The sequence below is a fragment of the Spea bombifrons genome, chromosome 10 (genome assembly GCF_027358695.1).
Source record: "Spea bombifrons isolate aSpeBom1 chromosome 10, aSpeBom1.2.pri, whole genome shotgun sequence".
Classification (NCBI taxonomy): Eukaryota; Metazoa; Chordata; class Amphibia; order Anura; family Pelobatidae; genus Spea; species Spea bombifrons.
The window spans coordinates 1,930,067-1,955,058 of NC_071096.1; the positions used below are offsets into that span (position 1 = coordinate 1,930,067).

Consider the following 24,992-nt stretch of genomic DNA (forward strand, 5'->3'; position numbering starts at 1 on the left):
GGCAGTAACAACTCTGTCCAAGTAAGTACTGTTTGAGGTTGGGGGTCGTCTATTACACAAGCACTCACCACCCGCTTTATTATTAAATACATACTTTTTTAATTTTTTTTAACATAAAAGATGATTCATGCATTTCCCCGCGTTCTGTGCCTTTAACGCAGATCTCATTGATCATTTTATGCTCAGAGCCGACGGATCTCTCCTTGGCAGGTGCCGGCTGAGTAAACCTGGCACATTGTTTGTTTTTACCAACATAAAACCCCATTACATCATCACCTGGTTTATCTGCCGACTCAGCGATGCCTCAAATGGCAATTTAGCATTTTTTTTTTTCTTTTTAATTCAACCGAGCATCATTACAGGGTAAATTATAAAAGCCAATTTTCTAATGGGATCTCAGAACGTTGTATTTTGTGAGCTTTGCTCTTCGGAATAGATGTGCGGAGACATTTTGATTTCTTTGTTTGATTTGTTGCCTGTTTCAGGTTGTTACTGAAGTCTCTTCGTACGATCCAACCCGGGGAACAAGAACAAAAACTCTGCAAAACGTCCAGATATTCCCATTACCATCGTGCCTCTGAATGGTATTATTACCAAAGCATTCAAAATCATTAATCGTAGGGTAAAAGCTGTCGGGAGGAGAATCTTCTGATTTGGGGTGACCGTCCCTAAAAGGGAACCCTGCACTGTTTTCTTTTTTTTTCCCGGTTGTAGTTTTTGCCCCGTAATGTTTTCAGGCAGCTGCATATAAGACATTTGTATGATTCTCGCTCTGTTATCTGAGCCCCGATCTACTAAACACCCCGACTCCTTATCATACTGCCTGTGGGGAACAATAGAATGGCTTGGTCTTAATCACCCAGATGGACTCTCTGACTAATGAATGTCTATGGAGGAAAGGACTTCATTAGCATTGCCATAAAGCATCAGCTCAGTGTGGTGTTTGAGCCGGGAAAACCCAAAATATCACATGACTGACAGCGATGGCGGCTCCAGCTCTGCAGATAAAGGGGGTTTATTAACATTGTTTCAATGTCGGGGTATCTTAATTTCTAAGCAGGCAACAGGTGACCCCTGGAACCGTTTGTAATAAAATACAATATTATGCCAAGTCAATTAACTGTTAATTTTAGAATGACATTTTTTTTTTACTAAATTAAAAACTGTTTAATTTCCACCAAAAAGCGACAAACCCATTTATGACAAAAACCTTTTAAATATATATATATTTTTTATTGCATGAAACATTAAAATTAGGAAATAACTAGTTATTTTTTAATATAAAATATATACTTATAAATATAAAAAGAACAACTAATTCCCACCGTATTACATAATATAGAAACCTTGGTTCTTATGTGGATAAAAAAAAAGGCCAAAAAAAAAAAAAAAAAAGCCCAGCCCACGCCATCTATCCCCATCCCATATAAACGGGAAAATGTATATTTAATATTTTTTTTTCCACCACACAACCCCTCGATATATTTAGATATTTGGCAAAATATTAGTTTGGATCCTTAGCTAAAGAAATCGATGTTTTAAGTCCTAGCGAGGTAGAGTTTCACCGAACGAGCCCATTCCGTCTCATCGCGGACTCCGGCCATCTTTGAGCTTTTCAGTCTTATCGTCTTTCGGCACAGATGGGGTATGGATAGGGCTGGAGGGTCATGCCCAGTTTTGGTTTGAGATTTGGCACAAACCCATTGGGGAAATGGAGGTGGAAGCGTTGGAGTAAAGAGGTGAAGAAGAGGAACATCTCCATGCGGGCCAGCTGCTCCCCGAGGCAGTGTCTTCGACCTAGATGCAAAAGAACGACAATACTGACGTTGCAAAGCTCACATATCTGCCATTATAAACGATCTATCTACAAATATAAAGGGTCTTGCTAAAATTCTACAATTTCACCCCGGACTCCGTTAGTAGACGGTTCTACGGGCAAATTACAGACGTCAAGCTTTTGTGCCGCCGGCAGCCTACAGATCTCGTAACGTGGCAAATCTGACACTATGTATTCTAGTTCTTATAGAACAACTTGTTGTAGCAGCAGTTCGATCGATAGATAGATAGATAGATACAAGAAAACACTGCAGCTGCAACAAGTATACGTTGTATTAAATCACGGGCCCGGGGTTATAATGAATGGCGAGAAAAGGCATGCAAAGATAGAAGGAGGGATGTTAGGAATGGGGTAGAGTTAAATGTCCTCAATGTGGGGTCAAGGAGAAGAGGATTATTGAATAAAAGAAATATCAGGGGATGCTCGGAGTATAATATACATTATATATATATATATACACACACACACACACACACACACATTATATATATAGAAATATATTAAAAAAAAAAATCAGGTTTTGGTGAACAGTAGTGTTGAGCATACCGATTTGTACAAATTTTACCTAAATTTGTGCATTCATAAAAATCTCTGAAAATAAGGAGGGACCCCCAACGAAACAAATGAGAAACCTCTGAATATTCATTATGAATTCATTCACTCGTTCATTCATTAAAAAAAAATGTTTACTCCAAAAGGAATGATCAGGAAACAAGGGTTGTCTAAAAATAAAAGTGAATTTCTTACCTAATGAAAAAGGAACAAAAGCTTCTTTCTTGACAAACTGTCCGCTGCTATCCAAAAACCTCTCTGGGTAAAAGATTTCTGGGTCGACCCAATACTTTTCATCGAAATGCACAGAGTAGAGGTTGGTGATCACGGTGGTGCCTTCAGGGATCGAATAACCTCGGACAACCGTGTCCCTAGAAGTGGCGTGAAAGATCCCCAGTGGCGCGATGTTGCAGAACCTTAAGATCTCGTGAAGCACTGCCTCGGTGTAGGGCATCTGAGATCGTTCATCAAACGTCGGGCTCCTGTTTGGTCCAATAACTAAGTCTATTTCCTTCTGTACCTGTCCTATTGAACAGAGAGAAAGGGGTTAGGGAATACAATTTAGGACGCAATTGGAGGCGAGGTACGGACGTCGTACTATTAGAACTTCTAGGGCAGATTCGGAGGTTCTATTGCCTTTTCTCTGCCCCCATAAACCAGACTCATTTGTAGGCACCTCAGATGTTTTGTCTCACCTTGGATGTTGGGATAAAGAGCCATAAACAAAATAGCCCATCTTAGGACATTGGTGGTGGTTTCCGTCCCGGCGATTATGAGCTCCCCGACGGAGAAGATGAGGTTTTCTGTGGAGTACGTGCTGTCTGGGTCAGACCGGTTCCTCTCCATCTCATCCATGTACGCATCTATGAGGTGACGGGGCGACTGCGGTTTACGGTTCGCGGAGAAGCGCTCGATGATTTGGAGGAGAAAGTCGTAGACCTCCGCCGCGTTCCGGAAAAGCTGCTGGTGTTTTCCGAACGGGAGAATTCCTATCACGGGAAACGCGTTGTACAGGAAGACCCAGGCGCTGGTGGCCAGTTCGATATTTTCACTGAATATCTCGATCATGTGCAGGAACTCATTGTCGTCGTATCGAAACCTTTCCCCAAATATGATCAAGTTGGAGACGTTCGAGACGGCTATAGTGATTAAGTGCTTGGGGTCGAAGGCTTTGCCCTTGTAGGTGTCAACTGCGTCGAGGAAGAACAACGACTCTTCGGTGATCTTATTCTCAAACGACTTTTGACCGTAGCCAAAGTTCCGGAAACAACTCACGGCCAACTTCCGATGTTCCGTCCAACAACGACCATATTTGGCATTGAGAAGACCTAAAGGCGTATATAGAAAGCTTTATTAGTTTTTGAAGATTACAAAGTAACATCTTCCAAAGACAGTGGCAACAATGTTCATTCTAACAGCTGTCTCCAATAAAGATCACTTTTTATATTTATTAAATATCTGTTTTATTTCATCGTTTTCAAGCATCTCACATAATGGGGGGAAGTTGGCCTATTGCGCAGATACAGAAGAGAAGGAATTTTAGATATTCTGCCCATTCTGTTCCAGTATCCGGAACAAACACTGCCTTCGGATCAATAATTCTGTTAGTCGTAATTCTAATAAAATAAATGTTGTTTTGGCTTTTCTGTGAGATTCCTAAAGTCTAAAAGCGATAACGTTTTTAATAGATGAACACTGAATGTACTACCGACGAAACGATCTGTACAGCGTGAATTTATCAGAATTTTGGCCGAACGCGCGTTCATTTCTGTTAAAAATCCGACGGCAATCCTTAATGGGTTCTGCTAGCGTCTTCTGTTGTCATTTAGAGAGAAGTTCTTTCAATTAACCACAGATAGAAAGGATATGGCAGAAGACAGAAAATAAAGCGCGTGATACGTCATCGCCCATCGCGGAGTTACTGGCAGAACCCGGCCGATTAATATGTCCCACCAGGGACATAATGTTCTCCTTTGGTAGAACACAAACACCGCATCGCCCCGTAATATTTCCAAAAAACAGGGTAATAAATGTAGGCGTAATAAATCCCTAGTATATTTTATCAAAATAATAAAAACTCATCGGTTCTCTTAATTTAATTAAAAGTTTCTTCTCTATAAAACATGTAACTTTTTGTTTAGGATGTGTGGTTTGGTCCAAATGGTGTTTGGAAAGACCTAAAGATTTATATATCAATATACTAACGGCAGCTTGAACAATAGGGTTCCTCGCAGGCATTCTGGAGCAATACTGTTGTTACCCACCCAATTTCAAACATTTTGCCTTTTTTTGGAAAGCCAAGTAAAAAAATGTTTTAATTTATAGAAAATGTTTCTTCTTTAAGGCTGCCTACACTGTGTATGGATGTCAGACTCACCGGCTCGCAATCACCAGACTCCTTCAGAACGGATGTTTAAATTCCCCGATTACGTTGAACACTTTGAGCTTTGTGTCCGTATGTAAAGCGCATTTGTTTATTTCATCTCAGTTTTTACCTTTTGAATAATAGTTTTGAATAAAAACACCGGGACTTGTAAGGCTATTTTTTTGTATTAAACGCTGCGTATTTGTTGGCGCTATATAAATAAGAGATAATAATAATAAAACCATTTAACCTTTGATTTCATCTCTTTTACCACCAACAGAGAAGATTCAGAGCCTTGGTTACTGATAAGGTCATTTATAGAGCAAACTAGTTATAAAAAAAAGATGCAACCTACCCCCCATTTTGGTTAACTTGCGAAACAACGGAAGGGAAGGTCGATCGGCAAACACATCACTTTGGCGAACAAGACATTCTTTCACCGAGTCGTATCCGTTCAGGACCACGGTAGAGATTCCTCCTAAATCCAGGCTGAATATCTGGGAGCAGAAAGAAAAATATATCAACACGGTAACTCTAGACACCTGGAGTAAATTCTATTCTATATAATGGGTGGGAATTTATCAATGGCGAGTCAAGAAGGGTCAAAGAGTGATGGAGATAGAGGACATCTACGGAGGATGGATCTGCCCCGAGAACCCAAACGCTCTGCGGGGAGTTCTAGAGTTCCCAAAAGTGACGCCGGCCAACTAGACAGTAAGTCGCACACATCCATTAACTTCCAGAGAAATGGGCTTCGTGTACCTAATCACTTCACATAACACTCAACGGGGCAAGGCTACTTCCTTCGAAGGAAAACCACATTGCGAATACCAACTTTTTAAAGGTCCGATGGTAACATTTTAGATCTAATATTAAATTGTAGATCCTACTACGGCACAAAAAAAACAATTATCGAGAAATGAAAAAAAAAAAAGTCAGCCCCGAACCCCATAAAGCAATATAACTCGAGTGTGAGTTAATCTGCATTTTTGCTGGGCAGGGGGTGTCAGTTTAAGACAGCACAGTCCATTGGTTACATTATTACAGTCGTGATACATGTGAACTTGGTGACTCCAACAGTGGAAGCCTCTGAAAAGTTGGCCGATGATCACAGAGGAAATGGGTGGAAATCCTCGCTTATTCCTGAACATTTGTTTCTCTCCAGATTCTTTTTTTTATCCCCACATATTAAAAATGTTGATACTTTAGTGGGTGCTTCTAATCTTTAATAATAATAATAATAATAATAATTCTTATTATTATAATAATAAATATTATTAATAATAACCTCAACATATAATAACAACAATAACATACACTAATAATAATAATCATAACACTAACATTTAATAATAATACGTTTTAATCAAAGCCTTATAACAATAAAAATACACAAGGGTAAAATGCAGATATAAAATCAATATTTTATCTAAAACAGCACTAATATATGCATTTTCTTCCCCATAACTCTCTGTGGACGAATAAAACAGGGTCACAATAGCCCCGCTGTATAGAAATAGTTGTTTTTTTTTTGTGTGGACTGAACATTCTTCAGAAGAGAACATTTAGGATCTCACACCCCTCTCCTCAAATTACACGCTCCCCAGTCACGCGATGTCACACACTCACTTTTTCCCCCTGCATTCTAAACACGAAATGTATTTTCTTTTCTTTGCGTTTTAAAGTAATTTGTGAAATCAGAACATTTTGTAATGAATTAAAGGAGCGCGTCGGAGCCCCTGCTGCTCCGATAAGTAAATTATATTATTTTGTACAATAAAGCAGGAGCTGCAGTCTTCGTGGACGTTGCATAACCCTTTCAGTTCACCATTCAGACGTCGCATGAAGCCACACTTTCTGCCCATTCCTAATTTCTTGGAGAGTCCTACAGATTATAGAATGAAGGGACAAAGTGTGGCCCCCTTTACCCGCATAAACCCCCCAGCCTCACGCCAACAGCCATTCAGTTTTGTTCCCAATGAGATCTCTGTCGCCCATAATATTAAATGTCAGACACTTTTATTTATTCAGAACCCAAAGGACATTTAAAAGCCCAAAATACTCTCTACAGCGGGCACTCTGGGCTCTCCCCTCACTCACCCTGTCATTCTCCAGCCCTCATTCTCCAATCTAATGCCCACCATGAAAATAAGGGGCAAATACAGACACAATGACCCTGCCAACAGGACATGGCATGTACATACCCCCTCCCTCCTGCAGAAACAACAGCCCTGCCAACAAATTAACCCCTTAGCATCTGACAGAAAGTGCAGTGAGCCCAGTGTCCAAACCACCCCCCCCCCATGTCCTGTATGTGGATAGACTGAGGAATACCTGTCCGTGGACCTTACTTTGGTTCTTCATGTAGACATGGGGGTCAGATGCCAGGGCAAGGATGTTCCCGATGAGGGGTAAACCTGTGGGGCCAGGAGGGAAGCCCTTGGGTCTCCTTTGTTTCAAGATGTGTCTGACCATGAAGGCAGCCAGCAGCAGCACAGCACAGCTGGTCACAACTGCCACCAGCTGAGGCAGGGGCCACAAGCCCTGAGCCCACTGACCCCCCAGGGGCCACATGTTCTTCTCCCACCACCACCCCTCTGCCATCTCACACCTTGTCACTAGCCATCCCCAGATCTTAAAGCCACCCTCCCCCACTTGGGGCTTTCTTAGCTGCCCCCACCCCCTCCCCTGTTCTTGCTAATGTTTAACCCCCTCCCATCCTTTCCCCTCCAACTCAGCCCACCCTCCATAGCACCTCCTCCCAGCTGAAAACTTAAAAAAAAAAAACTCTTCCACGTGTTTATTGTGTGAACATGTAGTTCCTGGTTCAGCCTCCACTCCCTAATTGGTCCATAGTTTGGTCCCATCTGCCTTGTAATTGGCCAATGCCATTTGTGTGACAGCTGCTGGATTGCGTCATAGTTCCGCCCAGCTGTCATTTCTGAGAATTCCACAGAAACAATGTAACAGTTTGTGGACTTCAAACAAAAGCTTCATTTGCACACAAAACATCCTTTACTTGGAGACAAAATATATACAAAGTAGTTATATTTATTTTAATACATTATTTGTAAACTTTATCCTTTTTTTCATACAAACATGAAAAAAAACATTTTTTTTAAAAAAATTCTGATTGTTTCTTTTTCCAAGACAAAGTATGATTGCAGAAGCTAAACAAAGTTCATTTATGGGAAAAACTATATTTCAAAACTTTAAAAATAAAATATAGAATCTGTACAAAGATTGGCTGCTCCAGGCACTCAGCCCTAACATCACATAAAATGCCTGAAAAGGGCTTGGCAAAGTCTAAAAAAATTACATAAAAAAATAAAAAGTTTTCTGATTGTAGGAAAAAAATAATATCTTGTTTCCTACTTCGTCTGTTGGTTGTATATTAATATTAAATGCAATTATGAAACATTCAGAATTAAGTTTTTTTTTCTAAAATCCTTGCTGACCTTCATCTTCAGCATTTAATAAATAATTATTTTTTTTCTTTGCTGAAAAATACACAATTTGGAGGTAACCCCTAATTTTAGGTCCCTGGGCCAGTACCCTTATCTTGGCATTAGTTTGAGGTTTGATGATCGTGAATGTTCACATGAAAAGCTGCAATTTAGTTACTTTAGTTATTTAATTGACAAAGCCTTATTTCACAATAAAAAAAAAATTACATTTAATTTAAAATCATCTGCAGTGACTTTGAGCCTCCTTGTCCTTCCTTCCGTTTCCAGAAGCGGATGTGATGTCAGTAAAGGGCTGGAACGCTGACCCCTTCCTTAGGAGCCAAGAGCCACAGTTATGGCTCAGAGCAATAGAACATCTCAGTCTTAATCACCCAGAGGGAAGCTCTGACTAATGAGGTCTATGGGGAAAGGACTTAATTAGCATAAGATGGACTTCATTAACACTGCCATAAACAATAAGTGTGATGTGCTACATTCCTGTATGTGACACTATATAGAAACCTATAAGAAAAAGAGTTTTTTCCACTTTAAATAGTCTCTGGCTCCTACTGTTTTGATGACATCATCTCCAAGCCTGTTAAAAAGTCATACATGTCATATGTATCCTTAGGGTGCCACTGAGGTGTATGCTGAACCCCCCATTCTAGAGCTTGTGTCACTGGGTGCAGAAGTAATCATCGCTCGTGGCGTGCAGAGGATAAACTTCTTTTAGTTCATTCAGTTCACTCGTGATTTGCTTCACTGATCTGCAAAAATCTGTTTCTGAACTTTAAGCATGAAGAAATACTTTGGAATCTCATTTGTCTTGTGTTCTGTAACATGTTTTTGGCAGCCGGTTACACGGTGCTAATGCGGTCGCTTCGCTAACTGGAGGCAAAGCCAGCATTGTCATTTTTTTTACGACATACCTAGAAATCATTCTTGCGCTTACACCCTGCCTGATGTAACACTACTGGGCTGACGGAAGGGAAGTAAGAGGAAGAATAAATAAATAATTGCTATTTATTCGGGGTGAGGAAGGATGCCAAGCTACCTCTACAGTTTTTTAGATAAATCCTTTTCAAATCTGTTCGATTAGACTCCATATCTAATGTTTGCTACCAAAGTAACTCAAATAATTAAATGCGAATGACTGTGCGTGGCGGCACTCAATTAAAGCAAAGGGGGAGGCATGAATAGGGGCCCCAGCTTCATCAAGGGCCCAATGGAACCCAGGAACTCAGCTGTATTAACAATATCTTTAATAAGGCATTATTACTTTGTTACTTTGTTCTTGATCGCCTGCGCAGTTATCGCCATTAAAATGTTCTCTTACTTGACAACGGGGTCTCACAAGTTAATGAGGGATTTGTAGCACTTGTAAACACACTGTCACACTTAACATTTAGCCGGAAAAACAAACTTTTTTCAAAATGAAAAAAAGAACCATTTTACATAATTAGATAATAATTATAATCTAAGAATATAAAATATAATTATCCTTCCCAACATTCCTCCACGTTCCTTCACGTGTTTACTTAACTTCAATCATGTGTTCGTGTTCTGAAGGTCTTAATACCAAGGTAGGTATTGTTAGGCCACGTTTTAAATAAATTTCCTATATGTTAGAAAAAAAATGTGGGAAGCACAAGCTCCAGAATTTTTAACTCTAGAATGGTCACCAAAGTCTGTTTTTTTATTATATTTTGTCTATCAGACAATATAAGTCAAAAAAGGAAAATGAATGTGTGTATGTAATATTTAAACAAGTATTTTTAAACAGAATTTTATAGTGTTTTTTGATGGTTTCGGGTAATCTATTCCCTTTTTGCATGTCGTTGGCTGTAATGTCTCCACGATCAGTCAGCAGCCAATAGGAGCCTTCCGCTTATTGACTCATTTCACAATTAGTGTATGAGATCAGAAAGATGCAGCATCTCGTTTAAAAAAAAAAAATAATAATAAAATTGCCATCAAATAAAAAGTTTCATTTGAAAATAAATATTTTTTAATGGTTTTATGGTTTTTTATGAGCGTTATGATTTTTCCTAGAAAGAGACTTCTCAATATAATACAACAAATCTTTACCGATACTCTTTTTAGTAACTAACAGTATAATCCCATCAATTAGTAACAGATCTGTCCTAATCAGTTTGCTACAATATATCAATATTCGACGTCTAATCGGGGAATAATTCAATCAGACCGGAGGAGAGTGATTCACAATAAATGGAATTCTAAGATCCGTCTTTTCATTAGTAACCGAGCTTTTAAAAGTAGAATAATAGTATTTTGCCAACGAGGGCCTAAGAATCCATGAAAATATAGACAGCAAACATTATCATACTGCCCCTGAGAAGCTGCCCCTTAACACCATAGTCTCTAGAATCTGCCCCTGTACCCCAGATCCCTGAGAATCTGCTCCTTCACTTTGAGACCAATAACTCTACAAATCTACCAATTTACCATGAAAATGGGCAAAACGCCCCCCCCCCCGAAAATACTAGACTTGTGTACGTGGACCAAAAACGATTTCCTGCCCTTTCGGTTTAGAAAGCCTTTTCCATTTTGAAATTAAATTCATTGCCACTCACTCTCATTCATGCTCTCTCACACTCTCTCACACTCTCATTCTCCCCGAAATCAGCTCTGCCTCCCAAAGCACTCCAGCAAAAAGGGCAGAGCCTTTGGGCACGCCCTCTCCACTGATTGGAGTTGTTGGGGAGAAGCTGTCCTCGTGGTGTCAGCCGTGGCTCCGCCCTTTTGCAGAAGAACTCCAAGAAGCCAGAATAATGGAGATGGATCTAGGTGCGGAGACGCTTCACTTTCTGTCTGCAATATTCTGGCCTACTGGAGTTGTTCTGCAAAAGGGCGGAGCCACAGCGGGCCACACGGGGACAAACTCTCCCTTTTTCCTCCCATTTTGCAGAAGCGCTCCGGGAGGCCTGGTTAACGAAGATGATAATGGGGCGAAGTAGATGAAGAAAGAAGACAGAAGATCAAGAAGTTGCAAGAGAAGAAGCGGAAATGCGGAAAAAGAGACAGGAAGCGGTCGGCGGAGAAGGTAGGGAGACATTGAGAGAGATTGTGAGAGAGTATGAGAGAGAGTAAGAGTGTGAGAGCGAGAGTAGGAGAGCAATGAAAGAAATGAAATGCAAATGAAAATTCTGAGCTCTCTGCTTTGTTTGTTTTGTTTTGCTTGGATCCCCCCTCATTCCCGGACATTCATACAAAATTAACAAAATTGTGATGACCCATCTGGTTCTTCTGATTTCTGTTGCATAGGTCCATGTGACATTCCACCTTTTCATATTATATCACATGTAGCAGTTGCGCATCAGCTGTTAGTTAGCTAGGTGACTACTTTGGCACAGGGGAGCCGAGGTCCAACAAGGTCCATGGACCAGTTGGGGTAGAGCATTGGGTCGTTTAGAGAAATCAAAGGCTTCTCCCAAGCAAACTCATCAGACATGGTGAAGCATGAAGTCTGACTTGCCAACCGTTCTCTACCATGTACCATTGTTCTGTTACATGGGCATCTGATGTTATTTCCCAGAGCTCTGCATCATCAGGGATAGTATTAAATATGCCGGTGGCAGGGATCTGTGCAGTCCCATTCCAGTACAATACAATTTGCTCTATCCTTGGCGTTCTCTTATCTCGGTGCAAAAGGTTATATTTACAATATTCCTAAAACTGACTTTTAACCTGGGAAAAGTTTTACAGTCGTCGTATGTCATTGACCCTTTTAGAGCATGGGAATAACATTTTATGACCTACCTAATTTTTTGTTGGTGAGAACCAGTATTTTTTCATGCCAGTGGTTCTGGATGTCTCTGATGCAGCAACCAGCTCTGTATCTCTGTTAGGTACTTTGACTCTTCTGGGTCTTGACAGGGAAATTTGGCCGTTCCTGCCCCATATAATTCCACCAGGAGATTCCTTATTCATTGATAGTTTGATCTTAAATTTGGCTGAATCTGTTTCAAGAAAACTCTCCTTCAATACCTGGACTAACTCAGCCCCCCCGAGGAGCTAAACTCCATAGGGTTGCTGACTTCCCCAAATTCAATTTGTTTACATTAACAAAAGGAGATATGATGTCATTTATACAAACACATATGGGGAATACACCAGACGCTCTCTGATGACCTGTTAATTAACAAGACGTCATCCATTCAGACTTTAATTTTCCCCTAAAAGCAGTAAAAGGGTTTATTTACAGTAAGAGCCATAAAGATGTGGAATCCGGAGAGTATTTAATATGTAATATGAGGAATACACAGGGATATAACGGGTTATAAAGACGGGATTAGTTATACGGGGGAGAGTATATAATATATAATATGAGGAATACACAGGGATATAACGGGTTATAAGGACGGGGTTAGTTATACGGCCGGAGAGTATATAATATATAATATGAGGAATATACAGGATATAACGGGTTATAAGGACGGGATTAGTTATACGGCCGGAGAGTATATAATATATAATATGAGGAATATACAGGATATAACGGGTTATAAGGACGGGATTAGTTATACGGCCGGAGAGTATATAATATATAATATGAGGAATATACAGGATATAACGGGTTATAAGGACGGGATTAGTTATACGGGGGAGAGTATATAATATATAATATGAGGAATACACAGGGATATAACGGGTTATAAAGACGGGATTAGTTATACGGCCGGAGAGTATATAATATATAATATGAGGAATATACAGGATATAACGGGTTATAAGGACGGGATTAGTTATACGGGGGGAGAGTATATAATATATAATATGAGGAATATACAGGGATATAACGGGTTATAAGGACGGGATTAGTTATACGGCCGGAGAGTATATAATATATAATATGAGGAATATACAGGATATAACAGGTTATAAGGACGGGATTAGTTATACGGCCGGAGAGTATATAATATATAATATGAGGAATATACAGGATATAACGGGTTATAAGGACGGGATTAGTTATACGGGGGGAGAGTATATAATATATAATATGAGGAATATACAGGATATAACGGGTTATAAGGACGGGATTAGTTATACGGGGGGAGAGTATATAATATATAATATGAGGAATATACAGGGATATAACGGGTTATAAGGACGGGATTAGTTATACGGGGGGAGAGTATATAATATATAATATGAGGAATATACAGGGATATAACGGGTTATAAGGACGGGATTAGTTATACGGCCGGAGAGTATATAATATATAATATGAGGAATATACAGGATATAACGGGTTATAAGGACGGGATTAGTTATACGGGGGAGAGTATATAATATATAATATGAGGAATATACAGGGATATAACGGGTTATAAGGACGGGATTAGTTATACGGCCGGAGAGTATATAATATATAATATGAGGAATATACAGGATATAACGGGTTATAAGGACGGGATTAGTTATACGGGGGAGAGTATATAATATATAATATGAGGAATATACAGGGATATAACGGGTTATAAGGACGGGATTAGTTATACGGCCGGAGAGTATATAATATATAATATGAGGAATATAGAGGGATATAACGGGTTATAAGGACGGGATTAGTTATACGGGGTGGAGAGTATATAATATATAATATGAGGAATATACAGAGATATAACGGGTTATAAGGACGGGATTAGTTATACGGCCGGAGAGTATATAATATATAATATGAGGAATATACAGGATATAACGGGTTATAAGGACGGGATTAGTTATACGGCCGGAGAGTATATAATATATAATATGAGGAATATACAGGGATATAACGGGTTATAAGGACGGGATTAGTTATACGGCTGGAGAGTATATAATATATAATATGAGGAATATACAGGGATATAACGGGTTATAAGGACGGGATTAGTTATACGGGGGGAGAGTATATAATATATAATATGAGGAATATACAGGATATAACGGGTTATAAGGACGGGATTAGTTATACGGGGGAAAGTATATAATATATAATATGAGGAATATACAGGGATATAACGGGTTATAAGGACGGGATTAGTTATACGGGGGGAGAGTATATAATATATAATATGAGGAATATACAGGGATATAACGGGTTATAAGGACGGGATTAGTTATATGGCCGGAGAGTATATAATATATAATATGAGGAATATACAGGATATAACGGGTTATAAGGACGGGATTAGTTATACGGGGGAGAGTATATAATATATAATATGAGGAATATACAGGATATAACGGGTTATAAGGACGGGATTAGTTATACGGGGTGGAGAGTATATAATATATATTATGAGGAATATACAGGAATATAACGGGTTATAAGGACGGGATTAGTTATACGGGGGGAGAGTATATAATATATAATATGAGGAATATACAGGATATAATGGGTTATAAGGACGGGATTAGTTATACGGGGGAGAGTATATAATATATAATATGAGGAATATACAGGGATATAACGGGTTATAAGGACGGGATTAGTTATACGGGGGGAGAGTATATAATATATAATATGAGGAATATACAGGATATAACGGGTTATAAGGACGGGATTAGTTATACGGGGGGAGAGTATATAATATATAATATGAGGAATATACAGGATATAACGGGTTATAAGGACGGGATTAGTTATACGGGGGGAGAGTATATAATATATAATATGAGGAATATACAGGATATAATGGGTTATAAGGACGGGATTAGTTATACGGGGGAGAGTATATAATATATAATATGAGGAATATACAGGGATATAACGGGTTATAAGGACGGGATTAGTTATACGGCCGGAGAGTATATAATATATAATATGAGGAATATACAGGGATATAACGGAGGGCAGTAATCTTCTTCCCAACGGGTTACGTTGGATGTTTGTGATGTCACACGGCTCTTTTAATGCTTTTATATTGTAGCATTGGCTTTTTGTTAATTCAGATTCTATTTACCGGCTTTGAAGTTGTTCTTACTCTTTATTAAGTATTTTCCTTTTTTATCTACTAATGTCTCTAATTAAAATCAGGTCACCCTTTTGTTTGGTCCAAAGCCACTCGCTCTCTGAAGACTGCACCCAGGGCATTTGGCGACAACTTTAATCATTCTTATGCCTTTACTGTAATGTATCGATTGTTCCGGCAGGAACCAATAACGAGCCAGCGTTCTGGAATCTACTTAACCCAAGAAATAAATGTTTTGTCGTTAAAACCGAATGTCAGGTTACAGCAATTAGGAACGACACTTCGGAGGGGATCAGCTGATATGGACGCGGTAACCTAAGGACAGTCCTGGCCACCGGTCAACGTGCAAATGCTTGCATTAAACTGGCCACCGGCCCCAATGATGGCAGAAAGATTGTGAGCTCTGCGTAACAGTCCTTGGGTTTCAGACTGCTAATCAGCTGTTATATATCGTTGAAAGAAATGATGGCATTTAGGGTTTTTCAAAGCCCCCGGCTACAAAAAAGCCACCAGACCTTAAATGTACCTTTAAATGAAATCACCGGGTGGAAGAAACGATTGCGTATGACATCATATGTTAATTTCATGACCCAAAGGGTTTCTTTTTTCCTCCTCTTTGGCTGTCAAAGGGTTAGAATTCCCAAGCTAGACCGTCATAATGCCTAATAAATAGCACTTTGGTTTTAAATTGAAAGGTCCCCGGCGCTCAATACAGTATTTTCCTGCGAGGGCCGCTCATTGTAATTCAGAAAGCGTTCCGCTATCTCCTGCCAAAAAGGATGTTTCATCTTTCATTTAAAAATTATACAGTGGTTCCCCGCGCGCTCCATCGCCGCGATTGGCTGCAAACTTAAAATCAATAAAAATCAATGACAGGTCTCTAAAATAAGTCAGTTGAGTCATACATTTCATTTCTTCTGTTCATTCCCCGCCTCTTCTGGAAACAAAAAAAAGCTTAAAGGGATCACAGGACGGATTCTCGGAGAAATGAAAGACGCAAATTTCATGCCTTCAAAGGAGGACGATTCTGGGGTCCTGAGAAAACTAGAATCAGGCATGGAGACCCCGGCAGTCTATGGGCCAAGCCAAAAAATAGGCTGAATTTACCCAAAAAGTGGGGATTCTCACTCAACGGTACAACCGAGTAGGTGCTTCGCGGGAAATCGGTTGGATTCTGTAGAAATTATGATGATGCTTCCCGTGTTCTACTGAACTTGATAAGAAGTCACTAAGGTTCCGTCCCTCCTGTGTCGTAATCCCAACCGAATTTCAATATTGATGTGAAAAACGTTATTAACAATATTAAAATGAACTGATCTAATCACAAAATAATAGAATCTCAACGTTTTTTATTTGCCCTCCTCCAGATAAATCATAAATATGTGATTTTTTTTACCAACATATATTATAATTATATCAGCGTATAAAGGTTTGCCTTCCATGCGCAGCATTTAAAAGGCTCAAATAAAGATAAACACAATCATTTTGTAGTCGAAATACCATCCAGGAGATAACATTTTAATAAAACAGGATATCTGCAGGGGTCCAAAAGTTACTTTATATCAATGAATGCTGTGATTGTACTTAAATGGTATTTTTTAAAACAAATAATGGACGTTGTTCTTTTAAGTGTTTCTAAGAACGTCCTCATTGGCCACGTTATCCGCTCTCACTTCCATGACTCTCCGAAATGTCCCAAGTCCTGCGTTGTGCGTAATGTTGAGTTTGACCAATTTGATAACATTCAACCATGATTTGCGAAACAGATAACATTGAACAACGGGTTCCCTCCTCGTGGACGTATCATGCGATACGGTCAGAATGCTTAATTTCGAGTCGGCCATCTTGGGCCACATGGCAGACGGTACGCCGAGAAGTTGGGTAAGGATCTACACCATCCTTGAGTTATCTCTAGGACTAGAGAATTGGATAGAGAAGTCTTTCCCTCCTGGGATCACAGCCTTTTAACTGCTTTCCCTGAAATTATATCGTTGGCCATGTGCCAAAATATTTTATTCTATTTCAGATTAGAGATAAACTTTCAAAACATATGATTCATAATCTCAGATTCTAGATAACCCTTCAAAACATATGATCCCTTACTCCAGGTTCTAGATAACCCTTCAAAACATATGATCCCTTACTCCAGATTCTAGATAACCCTTCAGAACATACGATCCCAAATTCCGGATTATAGATAACCTTTTAGAATATATGATCACTATTCCAGATGATGATATGATTATGAAGAAGCTCTTAGAACTTGTTTGGGTTTATTCAGTAATTTAAATAATTCATTTAAAGCTTAATGTTGGTTGAAATGTTTCTGGAAGATGGTTAAAGAAAACATTGCATTTAATAGAGAAAGCTCTCAAATAGTTATGTTCTCAAACTATGATTTTCCTGAATTGGGAAAGAAAATAGAATTTATGCAGAAATGTCTTGATTCCGAATGCTGGGTACTCATCCCTGACCTCTGTCAACACCAAGAAGTCCCCGGCGAGTCCGGCGCTTCTACGAAATACGTTACAAACGATCGGAAACTTTTTACACTCTAAAGATGTTGGTCTATAGAACTTTCTTCTGAATCTAACCTTGAAAATATGTTCTAACCTGAGAATTATTATTTCTGAAATTGTTTCCAATTAGCGCTGACATAGAGAAGACCCCTTTTTGATACATAAAAATACAACAAATAATATGTCGGTTTGGAATATAGGATATTTTCATTTAAAATGTATCTCCACCCGGATCTTCCATCTTCTCTTCAATCTGCTGTCTAACCTAGCAGGACATAACCTGGCAGGACCTTCGGCCAAAATAACGGAGCTTGGGCAGGGAACGAAATTCTTTGCCTGAAAACGAATGGGCCAAATACAAACCAAAAAAAACATTTTTTTGCCCCATTTGCACGTCTGATAGTTTATTCCTGCCTTGTCCTGAGAAGCTCATCAGCAGTTATCCTTCTTATTACTTTGTTAAGATTAAGGCAAAGGGATCTGAACAGGTCTGGCTTTGGGGAGAGAAAAGAGAGAGTAGAGAAGAGAGACGGAGAAGAGAAGAGAAGAGAGAGAGAGGGGATAGCGGAGAGATTTAAATACATAAAGGGATTTAACAAAGGACAGGAGGGAAGATTATTTTAAAGGAGGAGAAAAGTTACAACAAGAGACCAGAATCTAACACTAGAGGGTCAGAGGCTGAGATGGAATGGAAGGAAGTTTTACTTCACAGAGAGAGTAGTAGATAAGTGGAATGGACCCCCAGCAGAAGCGGTAGAGGTTTATACTGCGAGGATATTTAAACATGTGTGGGATAGGCAGGTGGCTCCTGAATCTAAGACGAGACAAACAGCTTATTAAGGTTTGAGTCTTTACAGAAGGAGAAACGGACAGACTAGACGGGGGCCGGAAGGGGCCGATCTGCCAGCAGGTGACTGTGTTAAGTAAACAAGATGGATTTTTTTTTGCCTTTAATTCCTCAGCCGATGGAAACATTCCAGGTGTTGACGACTATAATGAAACATTAACAAATATTTTGTTATCAAACAAACTCTATAGAACACTGGATAACCTCACTGTTACTGCTGTGACATCATACTTAATCGCTTGTGGCTTCCAATGTTCCACTGCTTTTGAGTTTTAACATAACACCAAAAGTATCCAAACTTATGCCCCTTCCGCCAATGCCCTGTACCAGAACCCCCCCCCCCCAAAAAAAAAATCATATTTTTTATGCTCTGGTCAAAGTCAGTAACATTTCTGTTTTGGGGTAAACTCAAGGATAATTCAGGGTTTACGCTACAATTCTATAAATATATAAAAAAAGCCAAAAGCACCATTGTGGTTACTGACTGATTGAATTTCTTCTCAATAAAGAAACTTTGTAACCGGAGTGAAGAAGCCGCGATGGTTTCATTAAGCTAATAGGTATATGTCTGGTTTTTATTTCTCTTTAAAGCCGATCTGTCACCTGAAAACAACCCTCCGTTAATCAATAGAGCATAAAACTATTTATATGTTACGTGATCGTTTCACTGGTTCAGCGGTTTTAAAGATACTTTAATGAGATTTTTTTTTTTGGTCCACCTTAAATGACTTGCAATAGAATCATTTCCCAGGATCTATCTGTAGCTCTGTCTGGAATTTCAGAGAAAAAATAAAAAATGTTGTTTTACCAAATTCCCCCAATTTTTACCCCCCGTCTTGGGGGCTCTACTTTCCCCAGGCCAAGCTTGTCAAGGACTGACGTGTTTTCTCAATGATGCAATTTTCCCTCAAACTTTCAAATTCGCTCTTTCTCAGAAGGGGAACGTCTAACTTATTTACTAGTCTTTAAAATGTAACTAAGTTGACTTTGGATTGCTGAAGGAAACTAACAAGTCACCTTTATTACCTTCCTGCACAATGATAATAATAATAATTAATTCCGTGGAGGTTTCGGTTTTCCGTGGAATAAAAGTAGGCCTGGACTGGGCATCTGGTACACAAGTGCCCGATGGACCACTGGCCAACAGAGCCACACTCACAAGATCTGCCACTTCAGCAGCTGGACATGCCCGGCCTCACACTACGTGAACATAATAAGGTAGTGTGGAGCCTCACTCACACTTAAGGTAGCGTGGAGCCTCGCTCACACTTAAGTCACACTTAAGTCATGAGGTGGCTGCTGGTCTTAAAGTGCCAGAGTTGCCTCTACAGTCCAGCCACAAATAAAAGCACGAGTGACAATACATTTCAATTTCCCATGACCCCTCAGTGCAGATGGCATCAGAATCCTCCTGCTTCCCCAAACAGGAAGTCGTAATCTGCTTCCTGTTCTCTTCCTGCGTCAACCTAAGCAGAAAGTTGTAATACACTTCCTGTTCTCTCCCTGCATCAGCCCAAATAGGAAGTTGTAATCCACTTCCTGTTCTCTCCCTGCGTCAACCTAAGCAGGACGTTGTAAGCCACTTCCTGTTCTGTCCCTGCATCAACCTAAGTAGGAAGTTGTATTCAACTTCCTGTTCTCTCCCTGCGTCAACCTAAGCAGGAAGTTGTAAGCTACTTCCTGTTTCCTACCCGCATTGTTTTCGCATAACGCTATTATCACAAATATCTTGGGACAAACCATGTGCTGGGGCAGCAAGATGGCGGCTCCCGCATTCAGCACAACAAGAAGTGACAGAGAGGATTTTTCTATTAAAATCCTAAATCTAGAATGAAACTTTGTAAAACAAATGTCTGCTGAATATAATGAATAGTATTATCAATAGGTTTGATTTGTTCGGCCATTATCCTATTACTAGCGTGTTAGCGTAAGACATTTTTAAAGCCAATTACTGATGACTCATTCTGAGTGCTCCTCATTTGGTGACTAATCGTTCATATTTTACTCCGGTAAGGAGATTCGAGTCTCACACGCAGCTCCCACTGACACATCCAGCGTATCGGTGCTTTACAAAATTAGTATTTGGAAGGAAACAGCAGGAAATAAATTGGAAGTCGTTTACTAAGAAAATATTAATCTGAACCCAGTGTTTTAATGTATTAATTTTTTTAATAAAAAAGATGGATAATAATCATTAAAGGCTTTTGTTTAAAATGTCTAAATGATCTTGACATAAATCATCCAATCAGATACATTCCTTTTTTTTGATGTCACCATAGTTCTAAATTTGTATTTGTCTTCTTAAGAAAATTTTTTTACTCCTGAAAATAATAGTATAGAAAGAATAGGATAGAATAATGACAATACTCCCAAATCTCCCCCAAATTATCTTTAAGTAATTAGAGTCCCATAAATGCCCCCCCTTAAAGCAAATTTGTTTAAGAGATACAATTTAAATATAGAGAGGTCTAAGAAAATGACCCCTGCCTAAAGTAATCCAAAAAACTTTCAATATACAGAACCCAACTGCACATATTTAGATTTTGATTTAGGTTTTTGATTAATTAAATAGTGTTATTTAATCATTATGTTAACTGATCACCAGCACTTCCACCCTCCTTCTATTGGCATTTCAATGATTTATTAAATCTGTTGATTGTTCAGGGCAATGGAGTATTAAGGTTACCCCAACCCTGGTATTTTATCAACACTCTAGTATAATGTGACCCTGGACAGTAATAACTCTATAAAATCTTTGTTTTCCCAACCCTTTGTACAATAATCCTTAAGAAGCTGCTTACAACCTTGCAATGGATTTAGTAACTCTGGGTGCAATTCATTCGACTGCCTTTTCATCTAAGGGGGGCGCCGTTGCTGTTTTTTTCTTTTATTGTTTTTGTATTTACATTAATAGAGCTTTCCTTGGACAACAATGAAATATACAGAGGCAAAAACACACTGAAAAAAATGGAAACATTCACCCAGCTTTTATTAAACATGACTTTTGGATATTATGTTAACATTTTTCAAATAAACATTTCCCATTTCAGTGTCAGAATGGCAAGGTAAGAATAAGATGTGTGTGTGTTTCCCTTTAAATTGTAATATTTTGTTAACTTGCTGTTTGTAAAGGCCGGTGTATTAACCAAAAGCAAATAAAAAATCAGAAATAAAGCAGGATTATCTGGTGTCAAATGTTGCAAGTGAAAAGGGGTTACATTGTATAAAAGATGAGGAAAGGAATAGACAAAAAAGGCAAATAAAATGTATTTATTTAAATATGAATTGTCATCTCTTAATATTATCATACATATTATGCATTTCTGATCACAACTACAAAATGATCTCAAATAAAAAAAACAATAAAAATTGGATTCCTTTTTTTTAAAAAAAAAAACCCCGAAATGATAGCATTTCATAAAAAAAGATATTTGTAAACATTCTATTTTAATTTGTAAACTGGAAAGTTCTAAATGTAATAGATTATTTTTCTTAACATCTCTTTTTCTGCAGATTTTAATATATATATATATTTAAAATATGCTTTTCCTGGGTAATCAGGCAAGATATAAGAGGCAGACACAGCCCTGATATATGCATTTTCCATAGCACCCTCTGTGCCTGTAGCAGAGTTTCAGTCCCTCTCTGTGTCATAAATGCGTCCCGTTTTTTCTTATTTTGTAATTTTTGGTGTAATTCGACATGGACAGGGAATCATAAATTCATTTAACAGACCATTTTGTTGAAATGCTAGTTAACCAGTAAATTTCCAAACATATAAACTTTTTTTTTTTAAAGTGTTATTAAATTTAGGTGTCATTCGGTTTTAACCGTTTTACTGTCATGATTGTTATAATTTTGGGTGAAACTGAGCATAAACATAAATTATCCATTTGAAATCAGTATTTGTTAGTAGATCAGAACGAATCCTTACAGATTACCAATAATTATTTTGAATGGTTTATTATATCAGATGAAACACATCCTACAAAATCTATTGTTATCCAATTTACAAATAACAAAATAAATGAATTTTTTTTTATGAAATAGCTATTTTTTTTTGTGCAAAACTCCCACTTTTCACCCATTAAATAATATTTTTAATAGACAATCGAAATGTATGTATATTTGCAACTTGCAAGTCAGTGGGTGTTGGATAACTCCCATTAACCTCAGCCTGCCGAGAGAGTGGTGATAGCATTAAAACTTGCTGGAGAATTTTATGAATGTAACATTTTTATAGATAGAATTTAATTAAAGTATTAATTTGGAGACAGACTCTGGAGTGGATGAAGGTACCATCCCAATTGTGGAAAGTCCTTTAAAATTATCAAGTTTTCTGACAGGTGGGGAAAAAAAATCACTCTATACAACCAAGTCCCTCTTTATAGGATTGTCTATGATGAGCTGATTATTTTCTAATTGTTTTAGAAAATAAATGTCTTGTTTTTCTAGACATAAATGGGATGCAGGAATAATAATCCAGAAGAGCTGCTGATGAAGTCACATTTGGTTTGGATGACTCTGTAGTTCCTGGGTATCCCACCCTGGGGAGCTGTATAATAAAATGTCTCAGCCTCAGCATTTAGGGTGATTTACAGACAAACATACAGTTAATAAGGACTCAAATCATTGTTTGAGTCAATACACAGACAGGGCAGTGAGGGGTTTAAAGGGATCTAAAGGGGCCACATTGCTGGGAGGGGGGGGGGTTGCGTGGCTACAGGTTTTAATGCATTTTATGGACTGTTCAGTAATAAAATCAGACAAAGCACACAAGCAACACACAGACACACAACAACCAGACACGCAAATAACACACAGAAACACACAACATATTCATAAAAGGGTCATGCACCCCACACACCACCTGTAGAAGACCAACTTCTAGCCCAATGGGTAATTTGATAAATGTCAAGGCAACCCTCAGCTGCTGTGGGCTTCTGCGACTCTCACCATGCTCAGCCAACCCTTTTCAGCCCACAGCAGCTGGGCTGCTGCCCTCTGTCAATGTGCTTGTGATGCAGCTGTGCAGAAGGATGCTTACTTACCCCCTAAGCATGCCAAGGCTTCCCAAAAATTGTAACTCCTTGAGTGCCAGAGAACCAACCTCTGCCACTCAAGAGGTTATAGCAATTGCATTTCTGCAAAGTAAAAGGTCCATGGCTGTTGACAAAAGGATTTTGCACCCACCTGAAATGAGACCCAAACCCAAATCCACCAAGCAGTGACAGCCTGGTCAGCCTGGGGACCCCTCTTTTTTGTTGATGTCCCTCCAGCTCTCCAGCCATAAGGAGCAGGTGTGCAAACACACCCAGGGTCTAGTGCTCTGCTGTTGTCTCACCCACATCCCTGATGCAGCACACACTGACTTCACCACCACGTGGGCTGCATCCACTCCACCAGTGGGAGGGAGGCAGGGGGAAGATAGATCTCCATAGGCATTACTGCAGCTTTCAGAAGCTTCAAGTGTCCTGGATGGAAGAGGTGACATTAGTAATTGCCTTGAATTTATGACCCAATCACTTGTCCACCTCCTACAGGAAAATAACACAAACTTCAGCTGAATCAGAACCTCCCTTGGACAGGTGATTAATCAGGTCCATTTCAATGTTTGCCCACTGGCCATGAAGTGGGTGCATTTAATGAGTAGTGTGTACACTGCCTAGCTGAACAAAGGGAGTGTTTGTTTGTGTTTGGAAAAGATTTCCTCCTCTGGGGGGGGGGGGGTCTGATTAGGGAAACCCATTTTTTATCCAGTGAATGGGACTCCAGGTTAATGAAGACATCATGATCTCCTGACAACATGCACAGGATTTAGTGGAGTTTTATTGTCAAATGCTTTATAGGCTAATATTTGGTTAGTACTTCATCTAATTGTGTTACATTTAACATTACAGTCTGGTCTGCAAAATGGGCTATCTATCCATCTATCTATTATCTATCTATCTATCTATCTATCTATCTATCTATCTATCTATCTATCTATCCATCCATCTATCCATCTATCTATCTATCTATCTATCTATCTATCTATCTATCTATCTATCATCTATCCATCTATCCATCTATCTATTATCTATCTATCTATCTATCTATCTATCTATCTATCTATCTATCTATCTATCTATCCGTCTATCTATCTATCTATCATTACTATCTATCTATTATCTATCTATCTATCCATCTATCTATTATCTATCTATCTATCTATCTATCTATCTATCTATCATTACTATCTATCTATCTATCTATCTATCTATCTATCTATCTATCATCTATCTATCATTACTATCTATCTATTATCTATCTATCTATCTATCTATCTATCTATCTATCTATCTATCTATCTATCTATCTATCTATCTATCTATCCATCTATCTATTATCTATCTATCTATCTATCTATCTATCATCTATCTATCTATCTATCTATCTATCATCAT

At 38.7% G+C, this 24,992-nt stretch overlaps 1 protein-coding gene across 3 annotated transcripts; it reads right to left on the bottom strand.

The window, feature by feature from the left end:
* Positions 1 to 1,236: 1,236 nt before the first annotated feature.
* LOC128466910 (vitamin D 25-hydroxylase) lies at positions 1,237 to 8,789 on the bottom strand. Of its 3 annotated transcripts, none has more exons than XM_053448365.1 (5): positions 8,771 to 8,789; positions 5,110 to 5,251; positions 3,085 to 3,717; positions 2,585 to 2,914; positions 1,237 to 1,797 (listed from the first exon to the last, which is right to left on the bottom strand). In XM_053448365.1, the coding sequence occupies exons 2-5, from the start codon at positions 5,114 to 5,116 to the stop codon at positions 1,622 to 1,624; spliced, it is 1,146 nt and encodes a 381-aa protein (XP_053304340.1). In that variant the 5' UTR covers positions 5,117 to 5,251; positions 8,771 to 8,789; the 3' UTR covers positions 1,237 to 1,621. The 3 variants fall into 3 exon arrangements, with proteins under 3 accessions (XP_053304340.1, XP_053304338.1, XP_053304339.1); XM_053448363.1 differs by lacking the exon at positions 8,771 to 8,789 and adding an exon at positions 7,089 to 7,389; XM_053448364.1 differs by lacking the exon at positions 8,771 to 8,789 and adding an exon at positions 7,106 to 7,242.
* Between the last annotated feature and the right edge of the window lie 16,203 nt (positions 8,790 to 24,992).